At 42.6% G+C, this 22,703-nt stretch overlaps 1 protein-coding gene across 2 annotated transcripts in view; it reads left to right on the top strand.

Moving 5' to 3' along the window:
* The window catches only part of KDM2A (lysine demethylase 2A), a 142,151-nt gene that overhangs the window by 27,856 nt on the left and 91,592 nt on the right, over nt 1-22,703 (top strand). For both annotated transcript variants that reach the window (XM_068255551.1, XM_068255552.1), the window contains exons 2-8: nt 5,594-5,699; nt 9,088-9,226; nt 9,306-9,384; nt 12,432-12,478; nt 14,471-14,649; nt 16,229-16,335; nt 19,185-19,278. In XM_068255551.1, coding sequence (XP_068111652.1) covers nt 5,664-5,699; nt 9,088-9,226; nt 9,306-9,384; nt 12,432-12,478; nt 14,471-14,649; nt 16,229-16,335; nt 19,185-19,278 — 681 coding nt within the window. In that variant the 5' untranslated portion in view covers nt 5,594-5,663. The remainder of the gene's footprint in view (nt 1-5,593; nt 5,700-9,087; nt 9,227-9,305; nt 9,385-12,431; nt 12,479-14,470; nt 14,650-16,228; nt 16,336-19,184; nt 19,279-22,703) is intronic.

Below are 22,703 nucleotides of genomic sequence, written 5' to 3' on the forward strand. Positions count from 1 at the left end.
CACGTACACACGTACACACACACGTACACACACACACACACGTACACACACACGTACACACACACACACGTACACACACACACACGTACACACACACACACGTACACACACACACACGTACACACACACACACACACGTACACACACACACACGTACACACACACACACGTACACACACACACACGTACACACACACACACGTACACACACACACACACACACGTACACACACGTACACACACACACACACACGTACACACACACACACACACACACACACACACGTGTACACACACACACACACACACACACACACACACGTACACACACACACACGTACACACACACACGTACACACACACACACACACACGTACACACACACACACGTACACACACACACACACGTACACACACACACGTACACACACACACACACACACGTACACACACACACACACGTACACACACACACACACGTACACACACACACACACGTACACACACACACACACACGTACACACACACACACACACACGTACACACACACACACGTACACACACACACACGTACACACACACACACACACACGTACACACACACACACACACGTACACACACACACTTCGGTTCTGGTATCCTCTAAAGTCCTTATAGCCTTCCTTTCCTGAGGGTCCTGCCATTGCTGATTTAAAAATGGAGGTTTTCACCCATTTTCTGAAATTTTCAGTGTATTTTTCCAGCCCTAGGTGCTCTAGAGTAACTGATCTCTGGTCTTTCCCTGTAGCTTAAAGTACGTACACACGTCTGATTTTTCCAAACGATCGGTCATTCAGACCGGTCGTTTGGATGTCAAGTCGGGCGTGTGTACAAACGGTTGTTCGGCTGATAAGCCTTATTAGACGAACAACCGTACACACGCCCAATTTGACATCCAAACGACCGGTCGTTTGGGAAAATCAGACGCGTATGTACCTTTTTTTTAAAGGGAACCAAGCAACACTTCTTTTTTTTTGTTCCTGGGTACTAAAAGCTATAGGAGCTGCCATGTCCCCCTCCCCTTCTAGCTCCCCAATATATATCCAGTAGGAGGTGTGAAGGTAGCATATGTGACTTCTGTAAACTCTTTGAAGCAGTGTTGAATCTACATATCCCGCCACTCCCTGCATTGTTTTATTCCATATTCTAGGTCATAAAATATGAACCGAACCCAGGACTTAACTGCTAGCAGTTTCCCATTTTGAGTATGAGCTGTGTAATACTTCTCTTTGCCTTCTGTCCCATAGCCAGTTTGCTATCTAGTTACACAGGGTTTCTCTTATTCAATGTATCCTCAGCCTTTGCCCCGAATTGTTGTGGGGATCAGTGTCCAAAAGCTTTTGAAAAGTCAAAGTATACTACATCAATTGCTTTTTCCATATCTACAGTTGTATTTATGGCTTGATAAACACCAAGCATGTTGGCCTATCTTGAGTAAACCCATGTTGATGAAGTGACGTGACTTTGTTCTGTGCTATATAATTTTGTATAGCATCCCTAAGGATACCTTCAGTTTAAACACATTAGTTGTTAAGCTCACAGGTCTTAAGTTTCTCTGGCATGATTTTTTCCTTCTTGAACAATGGGAAAATACAGCTCTATGCCAGTCATATAGAACTCACCCACTTCAAAGTTAATCACAGAAAATAAGGTAACATCTCCTGGGTGAAAGCCATCATTTTATCAAGCTGTGCCTGTGTATCTTATTGCTTTGGGCAGTTAATGTCGAATGTAATAGACCAGTGATGGCTAACCTTGGCACTCCAGCTGTGACAAAACTACAAATCCCAAGATGCCTCTGCGAGTTATGCTTAGAGCTGTCAGAGTATTGCAATGCCTCATGGGACTTGTAGTTCCACCACAGCTGGAGTGCCACTGTAATAGACTGTGAGCAACCTCTGGCTGTATTATGATATACAAAGGTACATTCCTTGTAAAGAAAGATGCAAAGCATGGATTTAATATTTCAGCTTTATTTATTTTTTTCGACAAGGTTCCTATCCTGAATTTTTGTTTTTTGCTAGCTGAAGACTCAGTATTGCTTAGGTATCTATTTGGTTGTTGGCTCAGTACACTTTTTCTAATTTTGACACACAGTCACTCAATGAGCATGTTTGTGAGCTTTGGGGTTCCTTGACATTAATGTAAAAAAGGAATTTGTTTAAATGGTTTCAAATTGAAATCAAGCAAATCTGGCTGTTTGTGGCCCCGCACCCTTTTCTGTATTTGAACCCCAGTCACCCAAATGACCGACTGTCGCAGATTTGAGGCCTCTGCCATTAACAGTGTAAGAATGGCAGCAATTACAATAATCCCCTTGAAAATCAATAGGTGAATTTTTATTTGCTGTTTTAGGCTCCACTCACCTTCCTGTATATTAATTCAAGGGACCAAGTGACCAAGTGAGCCGAGTTTGAAATTCCTGTGATTAACAGTCTAAGAATGGATGCAGTTTACATTTTGCCATTTAAAATGAATGACTGAAATTTGATTTGCTGTTTTATGCTCCGCCAACTTTACCTGATTTTTTTTTTTTTTTAACCTTCGTCACCACTTGACGAACTGTGCCAAGTTTAGGGACTCTGTCTTTATTACTGTGAAAATGAAAGCCTTTTAATTTTTCCCATGGACGTCAATGGGTGAAATCTGATAGGCTGTTTGTGGTTCCACCCAGGTGTGCGGGGTGGAATGGAACAAAAAGTGAGAAGCATATGGTGGCTGCCATATTTTCCTTTAAAGAATAGCAGCTGTCTTGCTGATCTCTTTGCCTGCAGTAGTGTCTGAATAAGACACATAAAAGAAGAATGCCGCTAATCCAGTCATAGTTCAGTCAGAGCACCTGATCTGCATGCTTGTTCAGGGTGTGTGGCTTAAAGTATTGGAGAAATAGGCCGAGCAGGACAGCCAGGCAATTTCCATTGTTTAAAAGGGAATAAATATGTCGGCCTTCATAGTATTCTCCCTTCAGGTGTGCTTTAATTCAGATTCAATCATCTCATCCTTTAGGGCCCTAAATGCACTCAATGTAGAAAGTTTAGTTCCAATAGTAATACTGGTACTTGGAATTAGCACGAATCAACATGGTTGCTATCAGAATCTTGTTTGATTTTGGGTTCCGGTTGGCTGTAAAGGACACCCCCGAGGTGAAAATAAACGAATGAAATAAACAATTGTATTTATCTTCCTTCTCCTAAAAAACTGACTTTTTAAGATATTCCACAGTTTTATTTTATGTTTAAATCTACTTTTACTGTTTTATTGTTTTTGCTCAATGACACATTCATGGAAGTATGCCAGAGCTAAAACCTATGAACTATTAGCCCTTTTTATCTATTTCCTGCTCTCAGAACCTATTTTCTGCTAGGGAGTGTTTTATAGTTGGAATTTCTTATCAGTGAGGGTCACACTGTAGTCACTTCCTGTCTGAGTCAGGACCAAGTCAGCCACTTGCATACCTGATATGTGACCCTTTCAGGCAGAGAAAGAAGAAAAGGAACACAGCATAGTTATTTGTGTGCTAAGCACTGTACATACCCATGTCTATTTCATGTCACATGTCACCTCGAGTATAATCAGGCAGAATGAAGCCCTTGTCCTGTGTGTATAATGGCATTGTATTACTGCTATGAAAGTGTTGAGAGCTGCTCAAACACAAAGCCCCATATGCAATTCACTTTTTTTCTCCTGAGTTTTTTCCTAGGTGATATTTTTAAATGTATCAATAAAATGCATTTTAAGCCATCAGAAAGCAAGAAAATGCTCAAAATAATTTTGATAGTACTTTTTCATTTACTTTTTGGTACTTTTTTTTTAGTTGGAGAATGCTGGAAAGTTATTTTAATGTGAAGATGAAAAATTATCTCCTAGGAGAAAAGTCAGGTGAAAAAGTGAATTGCATGTGGGCCAAAGTGCTGGAACTGACATACATGGGGAAGCTATTGAAATTTGACATGGTTTTCTAACTGGACTCTAGTCGTGGCTTCTGCAGGGAAATGTTTAGACATTAGATTACCGTATTTGATGAGGTTAAAATTGCTACATTGAGAAGCTGATATCTTACATAGTCAGCGCTGTTTAATATGTGTGCGCTTTATAAATAATAATAGCCAAAAATAAGAATATTCTGTGTTCTCTGAAATCTTTGTATGTAGGCCTTGGAGCCTTTAGTTGTTCAAAAGGTTTACAAGTATAGGAACTATGGGGGTCAACTCAAAATATAATTTGCACTTTTTTTTAGTCCCTCTGTATGTAGTAAGTTGACTACCTATGCTTTATCAGCTAGTATATACTGGCAGATCCTACAATAGATGATTGTAGGATTCCCCCCCCCCCCCCCCCCCCGCTGATGAATATGCACTTACTTAGTTTTTAAAGGAATACGAGTTGAAAACCTTTTTTTTTTTTTTTTTTTTTTTTTTTAATATAGATGACCCGCAGTTTTATATTTAAATTTACTTTAAGTTTTTACCATTTCATTGTCTCTGCTCAATCATATGTTAATTGAAGTATGCTAGAGCTAAAATCTATGAACTATCAGGGCTATGGAGTCGCTACAAAAATCATCTGATTCCGACTCCAACTCGACTCCTCAGTTTATGAAATCACTGACTCCAGCTCCAACCCCTGACTCTGGGTACCCAAAATAGCTCAGACTCCTTAGTCTAATACTTACCAGGGCTGTGTATTTGGTACAAAAATCATCCAACTCCTCTATTTATGAAACCTCCGACTCAAACTCCGACTCCAGGCACCCGAAATTGCTCCTCCTCCTCGACTCCGACTCAGACTTCAACTCTGACTCCACAGCCCTGTGAACTATTGACCCATTTGATCTCTTCCCTGCTCTCAGAAGCCCTTTTCTGCCGGGGAAGTGTTTTATGGCTGTAATTCCTTATTAGTGAGTGTTATACTCAGGGCTGTGGAGTCGGTACAAAAATCTTCCAACTCCGACTCCTCAGTTTATGAAACTCCGACTCCGGGTAACCAAAATGGCCCAGACTCCTACTCCTCGACTCCGACTCCTTAGTCTAATATTTAACAGGACTGTGGATTTTGTACAAAAATCACCCGACTCCGACCCCGACTTCAACTCCTCAGTTTATGAAACCACGACTCCGACTCCAACTCCAACTCCGGGCGCCCAAAATTGCCCCAACTCCGACTCCACAGCCCTGGTTATGCTATAGTCTGACCAGGTCCCGACTCGGGGTCACTTGCATTCATGATATTTAACTCTTTCAGGCAGAGAAAGGAAAGAAGGAACACAACATAGTTATTTGTGTTGGCTCTGTACATACACGTCTATCATCATTTCGCATGTCACCTCCATATTCCTTTATGTCAGCTACTCATTCATTGTCTTGAATAGTATGCTGTGATATTCTCTGTCTGCTTGAGGCCTTAATGCTACTAGAAAGTTTTTATATCGGAAAAGTAGATCTAGCAAGCTCAGATTATGTTGAAATATTAAATGTTAAATACCAAGTTCATTTCAGCCTGTTTACATTTATGCAGCAGTTTGTGTGATATTTTGTAATCTTTTCTTTTCACAGGGGATCATTTTCAGTCATTATTGTGAAAGGATTACTCCTCATCACTGCAGGGTGGGAGACGCTGGAAGATATGGAAGACGAGCAAGTGCGATACAGCCGCAGACTGGTGAGAGACAAAATGGGATCTCTACTTTTAGCAGTCTTAAAGAGACACTAAAGCGAAAAAAAAATTATGATATTATGATTTGTATGTGTAGCACAGCTAAGAAATAAAACATTAAGATCAGATACATCAGTGTAATTGTTTCCAGTACAGGAAGAGTTAAGAAACTACAGTTGTTATCTCTATGCAAAAAGCCATTAATCTCTACTACTTTCAAAGTCGTGGAGAGGGCTGTCTTCTGACTTTTATTATCTCAACTATAAGTGAACAGTTTTCTTTTTCTCTGCCAGAGGAGAGGTCATTAGTGCACAGACTGCTCTGAAATAATCATTTTGAATGCAGAGTGTTGTGTAATCTGCACATATTAGAGAATGATACAATGTTAGAAAACACACTATATACCTGAAAGAAAAAATATGAGAATATTTTCTTTGCTGCTAATCTTCTAGTAATTATTCATAGTACACAACCAATTCATTATATCATATTTTTTTTTTCACTTCAGTGTCTCTGTAAAGGGAACCTGAAGTTAGAGAAATATGGAGGCTGCTGTCTTCATTCTCTTAGGGCCCTTTTCCACTAGCAATCGCTAGCGTTCACGCTGAACGCTAGCGATTGCTGAATCGCAATTACCGGCGATTCCCCGACGTTCGCGGCCGCGATTTTGCTATGCTATGCACTGCATAGCAAAATCGCGGCAATTATCGCTCCGCAGCGCGTTCGTGTTCCCCGCAAAAACGAATCGCGGTAGTGGAAATGACCTACCGCGATTCCCATGTTAAAAAGCAAACCGTAGCGATTGTAAAATCGCTAGCGGTTTGCGTTTTTGCGATTCAGCCAGCGCAAACGCGCTGGTGGAAAAGGGCCCTTATAGTGACTGGATACGGTACTCCGCCTCTGACACAGGAGACCAGGGTTATTCCTGTTCTGTAAGCCAGCATCTATTCAGTAAGGAGCTTGGGTAAGACTCCCTAACACTGCTACTGCCTATAGAGCACGTCCTAGTGGCAGCAGCTCTGGCGCTTTGAGTCCACCAGAAGAAAAGCGCAATATAAATGTTCTGTGCCTAGTCTTGTCTGTGTCTTATAGACAATGCTAGTAGCCTGACTTCTGTGCTGATGCTCTGCCTCTGGCCCAGAATGAGCATGCAGATCAGATGCAGTGACTCTGGTCTGATTCCACTGGTTGTATGCGTGTTACAGGTGTCTAAAGCCTAAAGCTCTGCATGACAGCCAGGCAACTGGAATTGTTTATAAGGGAGTGAAGATTTGCAGCCTCCGTATTCCTATCACTTCAATTTCCCTTTAATTGTGTCTGGCCTTAAAGAGACTCTGAAGCGAGTCAAAATCATTGTTTTTAGGTTTTTATTAATGTTAGGCACTATAGCCAGTGTTAAACCGCTGCATCCCCGCGGCAAAATGAGGAGTTTATATCCCCAAATTCCCTTGTCTAATTGCGGGGAGCTCTTCCTGATTGAGGCAGAGCTTAGGGCTGTAGCTCTGCCTCTTCGCATGTCAATCCCCACTGATCACAGCCTCTCCCCGCCCCTCTCAATCTTCCTTCACTGAGAGGGGCGGAGGAGAGGCGGAGATCAGCGGGCAGAGCTCTGCCTCCATGGGCAGCAAAATCCACGACCAAGAAAGTCATGGATTTTTCCGTGATTTGCTGCGGGGATGCGGCGGTTTAGCACTTAACATAAATAAGTTAAAAACATGGGTTTTTGACTCACTTCAGAGTCTCCTTAACGAGGTATATTTCTATACAGGTGTTGGGGCCATAATCCCGCAACAGAAATAAATTACTTTGACATCATGACAATTATAATTTGTGCCAAGTTAATAATTTGCCACTGAGACTGCTCAGAAAAGGAAATGAACTATGTTTTTTTGTTTTTGTTTTGGTTAAATACAAAGAGCTGCAGCACACACATTATTAGAATAATAAAAAAGAATAACTGGGGCTCTTGGCCACGCTTGACAGTATTAGTAATTGTGCTCAAGTTCACAGACTGCCCTAAAGTGTTACCCATATGTTGAATCCCCTCTAACCCTGCAAAAAATGGCTTGTTCTCTCTGCATATTTCTTAAAGGGAAGGTGATTAAAAATCTACTTACCTGGGGCTTCCTCCAGCCCCTGGCAGCCATCCTGTGCCTCTGACCCTTCCCTTAAAAGAGACACTGAAGCGAAAAAAAATGATGATATTATGATTTGTATGTGTAGTACAGCTAAGAAATAAAACATTAAGATCAGATACATCAGTCTAATTGTTTCCAGTACAGGAAGAGTTGAGAAACTCCAGTTATCTCTATGCAAACAAGCCATTAAGCTCTCCGACTAAGTTAGTCCTGGAGAGGGCTGTTATCTGACTTTTATTATCTCAACTGTTCCTGGACTATTTTCTTTTCCTCTGCCAGAGGAGATGTCATTACTTCACAGACTGCTCTGAAAGAATCATTTTGAATGCTGAGTGTTGTGTAATCTGCACATATTATAGAATGCAATGTTAGAAAAAAACACTATATACCTGAAAATAAAAGTATGCACTACCGATGCTGCAATGTGACTGATCCCATAGGGAGACACTGCACTACCGATGCTGCAATGTGACTGATCCCATAGGGAGACACTGCACTACCGATGCTGCAATGTGACAGATCCCATAGGGAGACACTGCACTACCGATGCTGCAATGTGACTGATCCCATAGGGAGACACTGCACTACCGATGCTGCAATGTGACTGATCCCATAGGGAGACACTGCACTACCGATGCTGCAATGTGACTGATCCCATAGGGAGACACTGCACTACCGATGCTGCAATGTGACTGATCCCATAGGGAGACACTGCACTACCGATGCTGCAATGTGACTGATCCCATAGGGAGACACTGCACTACCGATGCTGCAATGTGACTGATCCCATAGGGAGACACTGCACTACCGATGCTGCAATGTGACTGATCCCATAGGGAGACACTGCACTACCGATGCTGCAATGTGACTGATCCCATAGGGAGACACTGCACTACCGATGCTGCAATGTGACTGATCCCATAGGGAGACACTGCACTACCGATGCTGCAATGTGACTGATCCCATAGGGAGACACTGCACTACCGATGCTGCAATGTGACTGATCCCATAGGGAGACACTGCACTACCGATGCTGCAATGTGACTGATCCCATAGGGAGACACTGCACTACCGATGCTGCAATGTGACTGATCCCATAGGGAGACACTGCACTAGCGCTTTGCTGATCAAGCAAGCGCAGCACAAATGCCCCCAGTGTGAACCAGCCCTTATTTGGAACTTATTTGCATTTTAAGACTTCTTTCATGTTGGATGTGGTGTAATTCTTGTCCATGTATAAATATCTTCACTTTTAGAGGAGCACGCTACGTCGACGATATGAAGATGATGGCATCTCTGATGAAGAGATTGAAGGCAAAAGAACGTTTGACTTGGAGGAGAAGCTCCGCAGCCCCAAATACAATTCCAACTTTATCATCTTTATGGAGGGCAAAGGTCCGTGGAATGCAGAATATGGGGAGGATGCAGGGGGTTGCGGGATGTGTATATGTTGCTCATTATCTCTTTCTTTCAGACTTCAGTGTGAGGTACATTCAGGAGTGTGGACTCAGGGACCCTCTGATATTTAAAAGTTCTGAAGGACTTGGCATCAGGCAAGTGAGACTAACATTATGTGCATGCTGTTTATAGATTACTGAAAAAACTTTAAAGTGGGTCTAAACCTATGTCAAAAGTTTTCCTTTATGAGTGCTTCACCGGTATCAGTATTTTAAAGCAAAGTATTGCTGGCCTTAAGGTGCCCATACACCGCAGGCTAATTCCTGATTTATTTCAGCATGAAATCTCTCAGGAATCTGCCTCGTGATGCCGCATCCACCACCTCGCTAAGTCTGTCAATGTTCCCTGAACCTGTCCAGCCGCTTCCACATTTTTGGCCATGTGCTGCCGGTGTATAGCATGTGGCACGTTTGTGACATCACACACACATGGCGTGGGATATAAGCGGAAGTCGCATGGGACAAGAATGCAGACACTGCTGGACACTCACAGCGGACGGCACATAGAGCATTGGGCAGGACAGCGGCCGAGGGTTTGTTATTGTTTCAGTTATTTTGAGCGTGTTGTACAAATGATAGATCACTGCAAACCCACATTTACATGAAGATGGTGTCTACATTTGGGAGAAGGAAGCTTCTAGCTAGGAAGCTGAACCTTCTTGACGATTTCTAACAGATTACATGCTGAAGTCTATTGGAAATCAGTCTGCAGTGTATGCGCAGGTAATAGATCTCGTTTCGATTAGAGATGAATCTATCAGATGGCTGATCTGGTGGCCATCAACTAGTGTGTAACAACATTAGGTCTACACAAGTAAAACATAAAAAACTGCTAGACCAAGTAGTACCATTTAGCAGTTTTTCTCTGTGTGGTTAAATGAACAATTACAGTGGCACGTGAGTGGCCCATCCCTAGAATAGCACCTGTGTTACTTCCGACTCCACAGCCCTGGCCCCAGTAGCTGATTCTCTACAAAAGCTGTTGCAATTAAAGTGAAATCATTCCTTTTTGTCAAACATCATCAAGCTGACCTCAGCCACTAGGTTTTTGAATTGTCAGCTGGGTATAATATTAGTCACTGCTAGGGCATTAGCTACGCCTCCCATTAAGCATACTGCTAGTATTGTGGGAATAGAGTGATTGAGTATATCATTAAGTAGTATAAACTGTTCCTTTTTTAAAACATTTGTTGTTTGTTAAAAGACGTTGGTGTAGTTGATAGAAGTGCTGTGGGGAGACTTACCATTAAAGAGACTCTGTAACAAATTTTTCAGCCTTAGTTCTTCTATCCTATAAGTTCCTATGCCTGTTCTAATGTGCTCTGGCTTACTGCAGCCTTTCCTAATTGCACTGTCTCTGTAATCCTTTCCTCTGTCGTGTCTGTCGGGCTAAGGCTTGAATGTGTGGAATGTGCAGGGCTGCTTGTGATTGGCTAGAAGCGATACACACCCTCTGCAGGCCCCCTGCACACTCCCTGCACACTCTGTATGACTCACACACTCTGCTTATGTGAGCCTATCACAAGCTGGTTAGTTTGTTTGTAAACACTGCCTAAAACTGTTAATTACAAGCCAGGATTGCAGCAGAGAGTGGCAGAAACAGCACAGAGGGGCACAGGAGAAAATAAGGAATAGAATGGTATGCTTTTTAGTGTAAGAATATTAGAGTACAGATTCTCTTTAAGGCCTAGTTCACACTTGCTGGAGTAGCACCATAGCCGTATAGCATGGGTATGCTATACTGCTTATTAGTACATTGCAGTGTCTGCTGCTCTCCAGAGGATGTGTGTCATTCTATGGGATGATTGCCGATGTAGCTTTACCCCCCAAAAAATGTGCAGGTTGGGTTTGTGTGTAGCAGAAACCATGCACAAATCCAGACAAGGCAATGGCAAACGTGTGACCATGCACAAAGTTGAAAATCCAAAAAGGTCTGCACACTCCAGGAATCAAATTCCAGACTTCTATTCAGCCAATGTGACACAATTCCATTCCATTACACCTTCGTTGGTGTAATGGAATGGAATTGTGTCACATTGGCTGAATAAAAGTCTGGTATTTGATTCCTGGATTGTGCGGACCTTTTTGGATTTTCGGTTGTATTACTACTGGTCCCAGCACCTCGCTGATGGTGTGCGATCCCACATCTACTTGTACACATGCACAAAGTTGCACTTTGCATTTTTGTGGGTTTCTGCTGTTTTTTCTGAGTGGCTCAGCAGTGGACTTAGTGTGAAATGAGCCTCAGTCTTTGTCAGGCCTCTCCTGCACACTACATTCGATTCATATCATATATATATATATTTTTTTTATATACGATGTGATTTTTGTTTCCAATTAAACTTAACAGCATGCAGTACTTTTACGGGTGTAAGGGAAAGGGTGATAACCTTATTCAGACGTTTTATTACTCTTTTTCCAGTGGGAGAAATTACTTCACTAAAACCTAATGTTTGAGAAAGCCTTACTGCTAATGAAGGAGACCTGTAACAATTTGATGCCAATGAAGCAGGTTCCCAATGTGAGATGTATTCTGCATCCCCTGGCTTAGAGGCAACTGTAAACCTTTGGAAATTAGCTTGCCTTGGGGCTGATTAATTATGCCCAACATGCTGAAACAGCGCGAGTTAAATCTCCTTACGCACTTAAATACAATTACTGTTACTTAATACTACCAAGTGCATGCTGCGCACCCCACTGGCAGCATAGTGTGCGCTCCTTAGCAACGGCAGTTCTTTTCTACTGTCGTGCGATACTTCACTAGCGCCACAGTGATACTTTGCTAGCATGGCCGCCCTTACTTTAAATATAGCGGTACTGGCCTCGCTAGTGAAGTATCACGGTAACAATACGTCACTATCACACGGTAGTAGGAAAGACCATCCGTAGCTAAGGAGCGCATGCTACGCTGCCACTAGGGCGCGCTATATAATTCACAGTAACTGTATTTAGGTTTGTAAGGACATTTAACTCGCGCGTCAGCACGTTGGGCATAATAAATCATCTGCCCCCTTCCTTCATAATGTCATAGAAAGTGAGGGAACTTTCACAGTCGCACTAACTTTCATTTTAAGTAAAAATGTAAGCATTTGTTCTAGTTGTGGTTTCTGCATTTCTCAAAATGTATTGATCTCCTTCTACAGAATGCCAGAGCCTGACTTTAGTGTAAACGATGTGAAGATATTTGTTGGTAAGTGAAGATCTTGTCTCGATGTGTGTTTAGAAAACCTCTTCCTAAGCACATATCTTATATCAGAGTTTCCATATTTGATGTGTGTACACATTTCTGCAAAGTTTATTCTCCTCTGCTCACCTCCCTCCCGCATTATACATGGCATATCTAAGGGAAAACCTACATCCTAACACCAGTATTTGTGGCCCAAAGTCACGGTTGACTGACCTTGACAAAGCTTCTTTTGAGAGGGTGCTCAGTCCTCCCTATTGCTATTGAATCCCCTGTCCAATGTTTCCCATTTGTTGCTGCCTTCGTTGCTAAAGTTCATACACACACTAGATGAAACTCAGCTGATGTTGCCGCTTAAGACCCCCTCTGCTGAGAATCTGAGGCACCTGACCCTCCCCATTTCATCAGCAAGAGATGTGGACTGCCAGCTAACTTGTACCAAACACTGCCCCACTGTTGTTCTCCCTCCTTATTTTTCCCACTCGTCCCTGCCCCCTACCATAATAACAGAACATGTCACTAGCCTTCACGTGTCTCTGCAGCATCTGCCCTGGACTGTCCCCCCAGGAATTTATTCCCAATCCCTTCTCAGTGATGGTGATCGCATGTGTGTACCTAGATTTAGACCTTTTTTAGAGCTTAATTATCTTATGTCACTGCAGATAAGCCAACCTTTATGCACAAATTTTGGCTTGACAGTGATGTGGGAGGGTGGGGTTGGCTTATTGTCTTTGCCGAAGGTGATGTGTGGGGCCTTCCTATACAGGGTACACATTTGAAGCGTTTCTATAACCACAGCTGGCTCTTTTCACTCCAGCTCGATCCCCCTTGTCATCCAGGCCCCCTGCGGTCATATGAATGGGAGTTTATTTAGCTTGTAGAAAATATAAATGATAGGTGACCTGATTAACCTGTATAAATACATTAGATGGCAACAAAAAGCTTGGTACACAAGTTTATTTTATTTTATTTTTTTAATCCCCAGTCTTGTTCTAAGGGGACATGGTCTGAGTATGGAGATTTTTTTTTCCCTGTCTATATTTAGATAGGAATTCTTTTCAGTAAGAGGGAGTTATATGTTAGATATTTTTTGTGCTGCAGTGGGATGTGGCAGAGCATTGCATCCCCAATGCAATGCAAACCTTATGCAAAACCGGCCTAGAAAAGAGTGAACAACAAACACAGTGAGACCTGTTGCCACCGAGTGGAGAAGGTAATTCTCCATTGGCCCTATTGCTTGGTTGTCCCATGTGCAACCTTATTTTGTGGGTAACCTCATATCTTTTAAATATTCTACTGTTAATTAAGCATGCTACACCAGTTGGGCTCCTTCTGTCACTGTTTATTATCCTAAGGTCTCCTTGCCTTCTACATCTCAGATTTGTTGCAGATGATCTGCACTTCAAGGGGTATTATGGCGAAAAATTGTAAAATTTAAAATATGTGCAAACATACATATATTACTTCTCTCCCATGTTGCTGTCACTTACAGTAGGTACTAGAAATCTGACAGAAGCGACAGGTTTTGGACTAGTCCATCTCTTCATAGGGAATTCTCAGCAAGGCTTTCATTCTTCATAAAGATATTCCCTAAAAAGGATGTAAACAATGATGATGGCCAGCTTCCCTGCTCGCTACAGTTTCTTGGCAGTGGACAGAGCAACTGCCATTCACTAGTGCTTTTGAAAATAAATAAATCCCTGAGAATCCCCCATAAAGAGATGGACTAGTCCAAAACCTGTCACTTCTGTCAGATTTCTACTACCTACTGTAAGTGACAGCAACATAGGAGAAAAGTAATTTATGGCTCATTTTACTCTGGAAAAAATGTACTTCTTATTTGTCAGTTTGCAAATTATTATTTTTTTCCTTTAAGAAGGGTATGAAGCTTTAGATTCTGCTGGCTAGTAGTGCAAAACCATACATACTGTATGATTTGAGGTTGGGAAAAAAATGTCCTTTGCACTCAAGATTTTTTTTTTCCTTTTTATTTTCCAGGGAGCAAACGTATTGTAGATGTTATGGATGTTGGCACACAGAGGGGAATAGAAATGACAATGGCACAATGGGCAAAATATTATGAAACTCCTGAAGAGGAACGAGAAAAATTGTATAATGTGATTAGCCTGGAGTTTAGCCACACCAAACTGGAAAATCTGGTACAAAGACCCACCACGGTAATTACTACTTCCAGTATTCTTCTGTTGTTTTTTTTCACTTTTTTTTTTTTATTCTCTTTTAAGCCAAGTACAGAATGTTTTGGCCTAAACTATAGTTTGTGATCATACTGTGAAGCTAAGGCTTTATGTCATACTGCACTATGAGGGTAGAGGAGCAGGATAAGAAATAACACACCAAATGTAATTGGGCCATTGCTTTTCTCTAGAGCAGGACTAGGTGTCGGACAGGGAACTCTTGTACATAATGCAGACTGTTGCCTGAAGCAATAACAACTGAGCCTTTTAGTGACACAATTATTGTATCCATGTGAGCCTTAATCATTCTCTCTCTACTGATCTCACACATTTAGCTAACCTAAAGACAGCTATGTAGTGATCTTTGGCTCTGTATGACCTTAGGTGGCCGAGAAAAGGGAACACCAAGAGCCCAATATAGTGTAGTATGTACTGGGTATGGATAAGATAATGAAAAGCAAGTATAGTTATACTCACAAATGAGGGTTACCACACAGGCAACCACTGTATAAGCAGATGGGGATATTAGACCTGTCCCCACCAAGGGTTAAGAAGTCTCTCTCCGTAGATCAGAAAGTGGGGTATCACCCCTCCACCAAGCGTGGACTTGTACAATGTAAAGGTAAACAGATGCACCAGTAAGATAAAAAAAAAAAAAAAAAGTAAAATGTTTAAATATAGAGGAGGAAGAGGTGGACTTGCCTCCTCCAAGTAGACTCAAATTAGTAATGACGTATCCACAAGATATTTTATTTATATACTCCAAGATACGCTACAATGCGTTTCGCAGGAATGACCCTGCTTCATCAGGCAATAGGCACAGAGTATACAGCAATGCGGGTCTCGGAATAAGCCAAGTGCCTCAGGTGGCTATAGCTTAAAGCAAACCTGTGACACTGGAAAAAAAAGTCAGATACTCAGTAGACAGAAGCCTCTGGATCCTCCAGAGGGTTCCCACGTCTTCCTCCAGATCATCGCCACAACCCGGGACCCTCATAATGTTTGCTGTACACATGCTAGATTTTCGGCAGAGGTGTCAGTATTGGCTGTCTCAGCCAAGTTACATCTAGCATGTGTACAAAGCTTATAGACCAGACATCTCTGTAACCACAGTTCTTCCCATTAGATTTAATCACTTAACAAATCAAAGAATCAGAACAAAAACAAAACACAAAAACCTATTGCTAAAGTAATAGAACTTCATTGGGGAAAAATGTGCAAGTAAAGAGACGTTTCCACATACTGACTGACAAAAAACCCAAAAACCTACTTTCCTACGTAAGGAAAATATGACCGGGCTTTGGGTGTTGAGGTGTACATTTATTTAATTGGGAGCAGGGGTAGAAATGGTTGGGGGGTGGGAGTATCTTAACAGGTGCTATAATGTGTATGCTTTTTTTTTTCTTTACACCAGAGATTACATCCTACTGACACAGGTTTCATTAGAACATCATCTGTTGTTCTGCCTTCTGTCTGAAGTAGTATAAACTGATAATGTGCAAACAACAAATTCAGGGAGTCACTTTGTTGTGCAATATTTATTTATTTTTGTCCCACACAGGTGGATCAGATAGACTGGGTGGATAACATCTGGCCAAGACACTTGAAGGACAGGCAGACTGAATCCACCAATGTCATCCAGGAGATGCAGTACCCCAAGGTGCAGAAGTAAGTGATTGCTTTCTAACCGTTCTTTACAGTATGCTGCAAAACCTGCCTAGGTCCAGGTTGTAATGAATTTGTGCTGCGCACTGCACAGTTACGCAGCCTCTGTCTACGGCGCAAACTCCTAGCCTGCTGAGCAGGCTAGGAGACAGAAGTCTCTAGTACTTTTAGCCATAGACCCTAAACAAGTAAGCAGATCAAGTGTTTCTGACATTGTGTAATTCAGACACTACTGCAGCCAAATAGATCAGGGCTGCCAGATACCTGGTATTGTTTAAAAGGAAATAAATATGGCAGCCTCCATATACGTCTTGCTTCAGGTTTCCTTTAAGGGATGAAGTATCAGTCCATTCTGTGGGGTTAATGGGGGAGGGAAGGGCTTTAAAGTTCTCAGCTTCTAGCAGGTGATCAAGTGATTTCCTAGTTGTAATTTCCCACTGCTTGGTGAAGTTTATTGGTATGATAGTTTATTTTTTTGCTCTTGCTTAAAGAGAATCTGTAACTAAAAACAATACCCTGGGGGGTACTTGCCTCGGTAGGGGGAAGCCTCTGGTTCCGATCGAGGCTTCCCCTGTCCTCCTGTGTCCCACGGCGGTCTTGCTGTGCTTCTCTGAACAGCGGGGATGTAAATATTTACCTTCCCTGCTCCAGCGTAGGCACAGTAGTGGCTCTCCGCTCGGAAATAGGTGGAAATAGCCGATCTGTCGGTCTGTTGTACGCAGTAGAGCGGACCCGACAGAGATCGGCTATTTCTGCCTATTTCCGAGCGGAGAGCTGCAACAGTGCCCCCGCTGAAGCCAGAAAAGGTAAATATTGCACAGCCTGACAAATTGTCGGCTGTGCGGTCCGTGGGCTGCAGCGAGACCACCGTGGGATGGGGGAAGCCTCGATAAGAACCGGAGGCTTCACCCTAGCGAGGTGGGTACCGCCAAGGGGAACTTTTTTTTTTTTTTTTGTTGTTGAGTCTCTTTATAATAAAATTGGCTAGCCAGAGTATAAAAGGTCTTGTACTTTAGTCCTGTGCTAAGTCCACTCTTAGAATGTTTGCATGTTATGGCAGGGCTAATAATCAGGACTGTGGAGTCTGTACAAAAATCATCCGACTCCCTCACCTCAGTTTATGAAACCAAGACTCAGACTCCAGCACGGCCATGGAGTTGGAGTCGAGGACATTGTTGGGTACCTGGAGTCGAGGACATTGTTGGGTACCTGGAGTCGAGGACATTGTTGGGTACCTGGAGTCGAGGACATTGTTGGGTACCTGGAGTCGAGGACATTGTTGGGTACCTGGAGTCGAGGACATTGTTGGGTACCTGGAGTCGAGGACATTGTTGGGTACCTGGAGTCGAGGACATTGTTGGGTACCTGGAGTCGAGGACATTGTTGGGTACCTGGAGTCGAGGACATTGTTGGGTACCTGGAGTCGAGGACATTGTTGGGTACCTGGAGTCGAGGACATTGTTGGGTACCTGGAGTCGAGGACATTGTTGGGTACCTGGAGTCGAGGACATTGTTGGGTACCTGGAGTCGAGGACGTCGTTGGGTACCTGGAGTCGGAGGTTTCGTATACTGAGGAGTCGGCTGATTTAGGCGTTTTAACTGAAAGATTTTTCACAGTGCACTGCTATGGAGAAGAAAAAAAAACTGTGTACCAACTGATTTAGTGTAAATGGGGCCTTAGGTGATTGGTGGGCATTTACCGTGGATCGCCAGTGAGATCACTGCCTGCATCAACGGCAATTTGCGGTAAATGCAAATGCGGTACATGCATTGCTTTTTCCCAATTTTTGGTTAAGCGCGATTGCAATCTTAAAAACAGTGATTAGCGATTGCTCAAAACTGCTGAAAATGTCAATGAAAAATATGCGTTTACTGTGGAATTAATCACTAGTGGTTTGTGCTTCCCAGTGTGAATGGGCCCTTGTGATTGTTCTGATTTGCCTCTCCTATAGCAGCAGAACTCTTACACAAGTGCACAGTGATGTCTCGCCTTACAGCACTAGAGCTGCTGGTTTGATTTTCAGTCAGAATACTATCTGCATAGAGTTTGTATGTTCTCCCCGTGTTTGTGTGGGCATTCCAGTTTCCTCCCACACTCCAAAAAACCTATTGCCAGGTTTCTGGACTTCTCCTGAGATGTCCGCTCATCTATGGCAGTTTGGGAAAGAGCCGGTTCACATGGGGGACTGCCAGCTTCTTTGCATGTTGTGTGCTGCCGGCATCCACTGCTTCCCACAATGAGTAGAATGGCAGTGTTCCATCTCAATGTGTTTAGTGTTGATTGTGCAAGTGCCGTGGTCAGTCAAATTTTCCAAGACACTGCCTGTAGCTTATAGCATTTATTGTGTTCATGGTTACATATTCCCTTGGGTGACCAAAACGCGAACCAGCCGGCAACCATGCCAAGTGCTTTCTGCTTGATTGCAGAAAAGGGTTTGGCTGCGGTGAAACAAGATGCTGGCAGGCAGATGTGCAAACCAAACCTTTGATGACATGAACTATTCAGTGTAAAATACTTCAGGTAATTAGTCAGTATTTGATAAATGAGTAGGCATAAAGGTATGATATCATGTATGTGTCTATGCAGTGGTAACTTAACATCCAACAGTTACAAAATACACAAAATTATGGACAAAGGGTTGCAACTTTCTTTCCTGCATTTTACTTTTGTTTACCTGCTTCATAAAACAAAAACAACAAAAAAAAGTTATTGCTTTACTCCTGATCACTTTGAAACAAACTCACACTTAAAAGTGAACATAATTGTGATCAACAAGAGCACTATTTATTTGTTTTGTATGTTTGCGGTGTCAGGTTTTTAGTTGATCTGTAATTTCTGTCATTCCTTATAGATATTGCCTTATGAGTGTACGGGGCTGTTATACTGATTTCCATGTGGACTTTGGTGGCACATCTGTATGGTACCACATCCTTCGAGGAGGCAAGGTAATCCTGCTTAAAGTGAACCTGTAGTGGATTATAAAATAGGTGATTAGGCTGTGTACTGTGCTTCTTTAAATTCGGCCCGGTTCACATTTGCGTTCGCTATCCGGATTTTCCGGATCTGATCCGGACCGCATACTGTACAAACGGAACGTACGTTCCGCATAGCAATGTAAAGTCTATGCGGACGTTCACACGTGTCCGTTCCGTACAGTACGGAGCCGGATCGGATCCGGACTCCGGACTCTTTTCCAACATGCGCTATTTTTTGGGTCCGGATCTCCGGCCCACGCACCCGGACCGGAGCCGGACCTGAGCCTGACAGCACCATCAGGAACACAGAAACCAATGGGGAACGGAAGGCACAGAACACACTGCCTACAAAAACCTGACGTTCTACCCCACTTCCTATGCGCATGCAAGCGGCCATTTCGGATGGGGACACATGGGCCAAGCATGTCTGGAGTGGAGCAGCAGTGACAGACGTGCTGGAGCTGTTTGGCAGAATGTCGGAGGTGGAGGTGAGGCCTACAGCGGAGGAACCTGATTCTACACGTGCACCAGGTGCACCTTCTGCTGACCCCAACATTTTTTTTCTTAAATTTCGCTATTTTTTGCCCACGGATCCGGATGGCAGCCTGATGCATGCCTGATACAAACGGTCCGGATCGGAACCGTACGGTTCTGATCAGGATCCGATCAGGATCCGGTCCGTTTATTTGCCAAAACGCAAGTGTGAACGGGGCCTAATACCAAAGGTAAATAAGAAAATGCCTATATAAGGGTACAACTGTGCAAGTTGGTCTGCTCAAAAAATCTGTGATAAAAGCAGTTTTTAAGGCTTGGTTCACACAGCGTCCTCTGAAGGTGAGCGGGTTTGTCGTTTCTGGCGCTGGCCGCCGGAAGTTCAGAAACGTCATGCCGTTGGGAGTGTCATTTACTATCGTTGCACAGCGTTTTTGTTTGCATCACAGCTTTTTAGTAAAGAAAAACAGTGATTGGGGTCCCAGACCCTGCATGCAGCATCTGGAAAGGTTTTGGCAATCGGGTGTGCAAACGCAGTGATTGCACAAATGACGGTAAATAATATGGAACATGTGCACCATTGGTAAGAGGGCTGCTTCCATTCATTTTGAATGGAAACATTTCTGTCAAAAAACAAACAAAAAAACTGCAAAAAACAGGGGGTACCATCCATGTGAACTGGCCCCAAGCAAAACTGGAACAGCGTTACTACAGAAGTACTGTGCCTTATTTAGTCAGCAAAGAGTGAAAAAGTGCTGTCTTTTTTTTCCTTTTGTCATTTATCCGCACAGTTACTGGTCTACATCTCCCAAAAGTATAGTTCTGGTGATAGACGTTTATTGTATCTAAGCAAAGCAATTTAACCCTGCTAGCTCGGTGAGCAGTATTACCTGAACACAGAGCTGTCCAAATAAAGCTGTGACATTCATCAGGCCCCTCTTATCAGCATTAGACTAGGTTCACACATAAAAGAGGGGGAAGAAAAACCCAGTGGACAAATCATGTCAACGGATTCAGTATTATAAGTAGGACCCATTCACACGTCTGTTTGAAATGTATCTGTTGTTGCTAGTCTGAAAAATGAATTGCAAAGTCACAATTTGCATGATGTTTATGGGCACTGGACATGGCTTTATAGAATTCAACAGCATATAATAGCATTGCTATTACGATATGTCCGTTGCAGTGGGCATGAGTGTTCTGTTCTGTGGATGGTGACAGCGCCTCAACAGCACTGCACAAGTTTATGTGTGAACCTAGCCTCAAGGCAGGGAACACACCTGCTGCGATTGTGCGCATTTGTGCCTCAGACTGCAAACCGTGTACAGCTGCACAGGCAATTGTAGTCAATGGCCTCGCTGAAGAAACGCACCCTGTGATTATTTATTCACGTTTTGTATTTGCGATTTTCCACACATTTTTAAATTGCACAGCTTTCCACTTTTTCCCCGCATTCGCAACTACATTATATGTCGCCGTAAATGAAAAATAGTGTAAAAAACCCACAACATTAATGGGAATGCGCCTTACAAGTGTATTACCTGCATAAAGGGGATGACACTGGACTTTGAAACCTCAATTGGAAAGATTGCTATTGTATATTACTTTTATTTACACATGGCTAGGGAGAATTGCAATTGTCAAGTATCAAAAAGAGGAAAGGAGGTTGGCACTGCAGCTTTTAATAAAAATGCTTGCAAAAAGTACAGTGATATTGTCTAGTACAAACAGTGATAACATTTGCAAAATCAATGACCAGACATGTACTTTTCACAACAGTTCTGCTGGGGAGGGGTAGGCAGCTGTGGGTGCCAGAGGGTGCACGGCCTTACGCCATGCACACAAGCCTCGGAAGAAGCAAGGTTCACACCACAGCGAAATGGTCGTAAGGCCTCTGGTGCCCACAGCTGCCTTCCCAGCAGAACTATCACGATAAGTACATGTCTGGTCATTGATTTCGCAAATGTTATCACTGTTTGTACTAGACAATATCACTGTACTTTTTGCAAACATTTTTATTAAAAGCTGCAGTGCCAACCTTTCTTCTTTTTGATACATGAACATTGTTACCTATAGGGTTTGAGCCTGCAGCTTCACTGCTGGGACACATCCATTTACAGCCCATTCAGGATCTACCTATACATTACAGCAGTCGTTCTGAGTGCCTGCCAGTTACCTACTAGAATTGCAATTGATTTGAAAAGGAGTAAAGAATGATGGAATAAATATGAAAGGCGTTGTATGGTAAAAGTGAACTGCTTAAACGTAGGGATAATTATAAAACCCTTCCTATTTGGGAATATTTGTTTGTGAGAGATTAGTTGCCTTCCAGAAAAATTGTTATACGATACCAAAGTAAAAACCTAATTCTGCTGCAGGTAGATAAACAAAGTTAAAAATGGAGATGACAAAAAAAATTACATTGTACACAAGATTTTTTTTTTTTTTTTTTTTTCTCCTTTAATTCACCACAGAAGTGTAACGTTATGAGATTATGTGGCACTAGAACAACACATGGCGAGAGCCTGCTTCAAGTAGTGAGTGCAAAGATTATGTCATTAATAAACATAATACGTAAGTAGTTCCAGGCTGAGCTACTTATGTCCACTCTAAGTACAAGGGTTGAACTTGCCTAGTAAGTGGATTCTTCTCATGTGCAAGTTGTTTTTAGTGCCAAATAAACTTATGTATTTGTAAACTTCTGTGGTATGTTACAGGAAGAAAGTCCTCTTTGGTAAATGTAAACTGTTTTGGAGGTCTTGTATTTTTACAGTTAGATGTTGAGAAAAAGGTTATCGTTAACCTTCATGTGTCAAGTGGTTGCTTATGGAATATATGGCTCTGGTGCTGTGACATTAACCATAAAGAAGTTAGTTCAAATAGTGTACTATTCTAAAGCCTGG

This window comes from Hyperolius riggenbachi, chromosome 10, assembly GCF_040937935.1.
Source record: "Hyperolius riggenbachi isolate aHypRig1 chromosome 10, aHypRig1.pri, whole genome shotgun sequence".
Lineage (NCBI taxonomy): Eukaryota > Metazoa > Chordata > Amphibia > Anura > Hyperoliidae > Hyperolius > Hyperolius riggenbachi.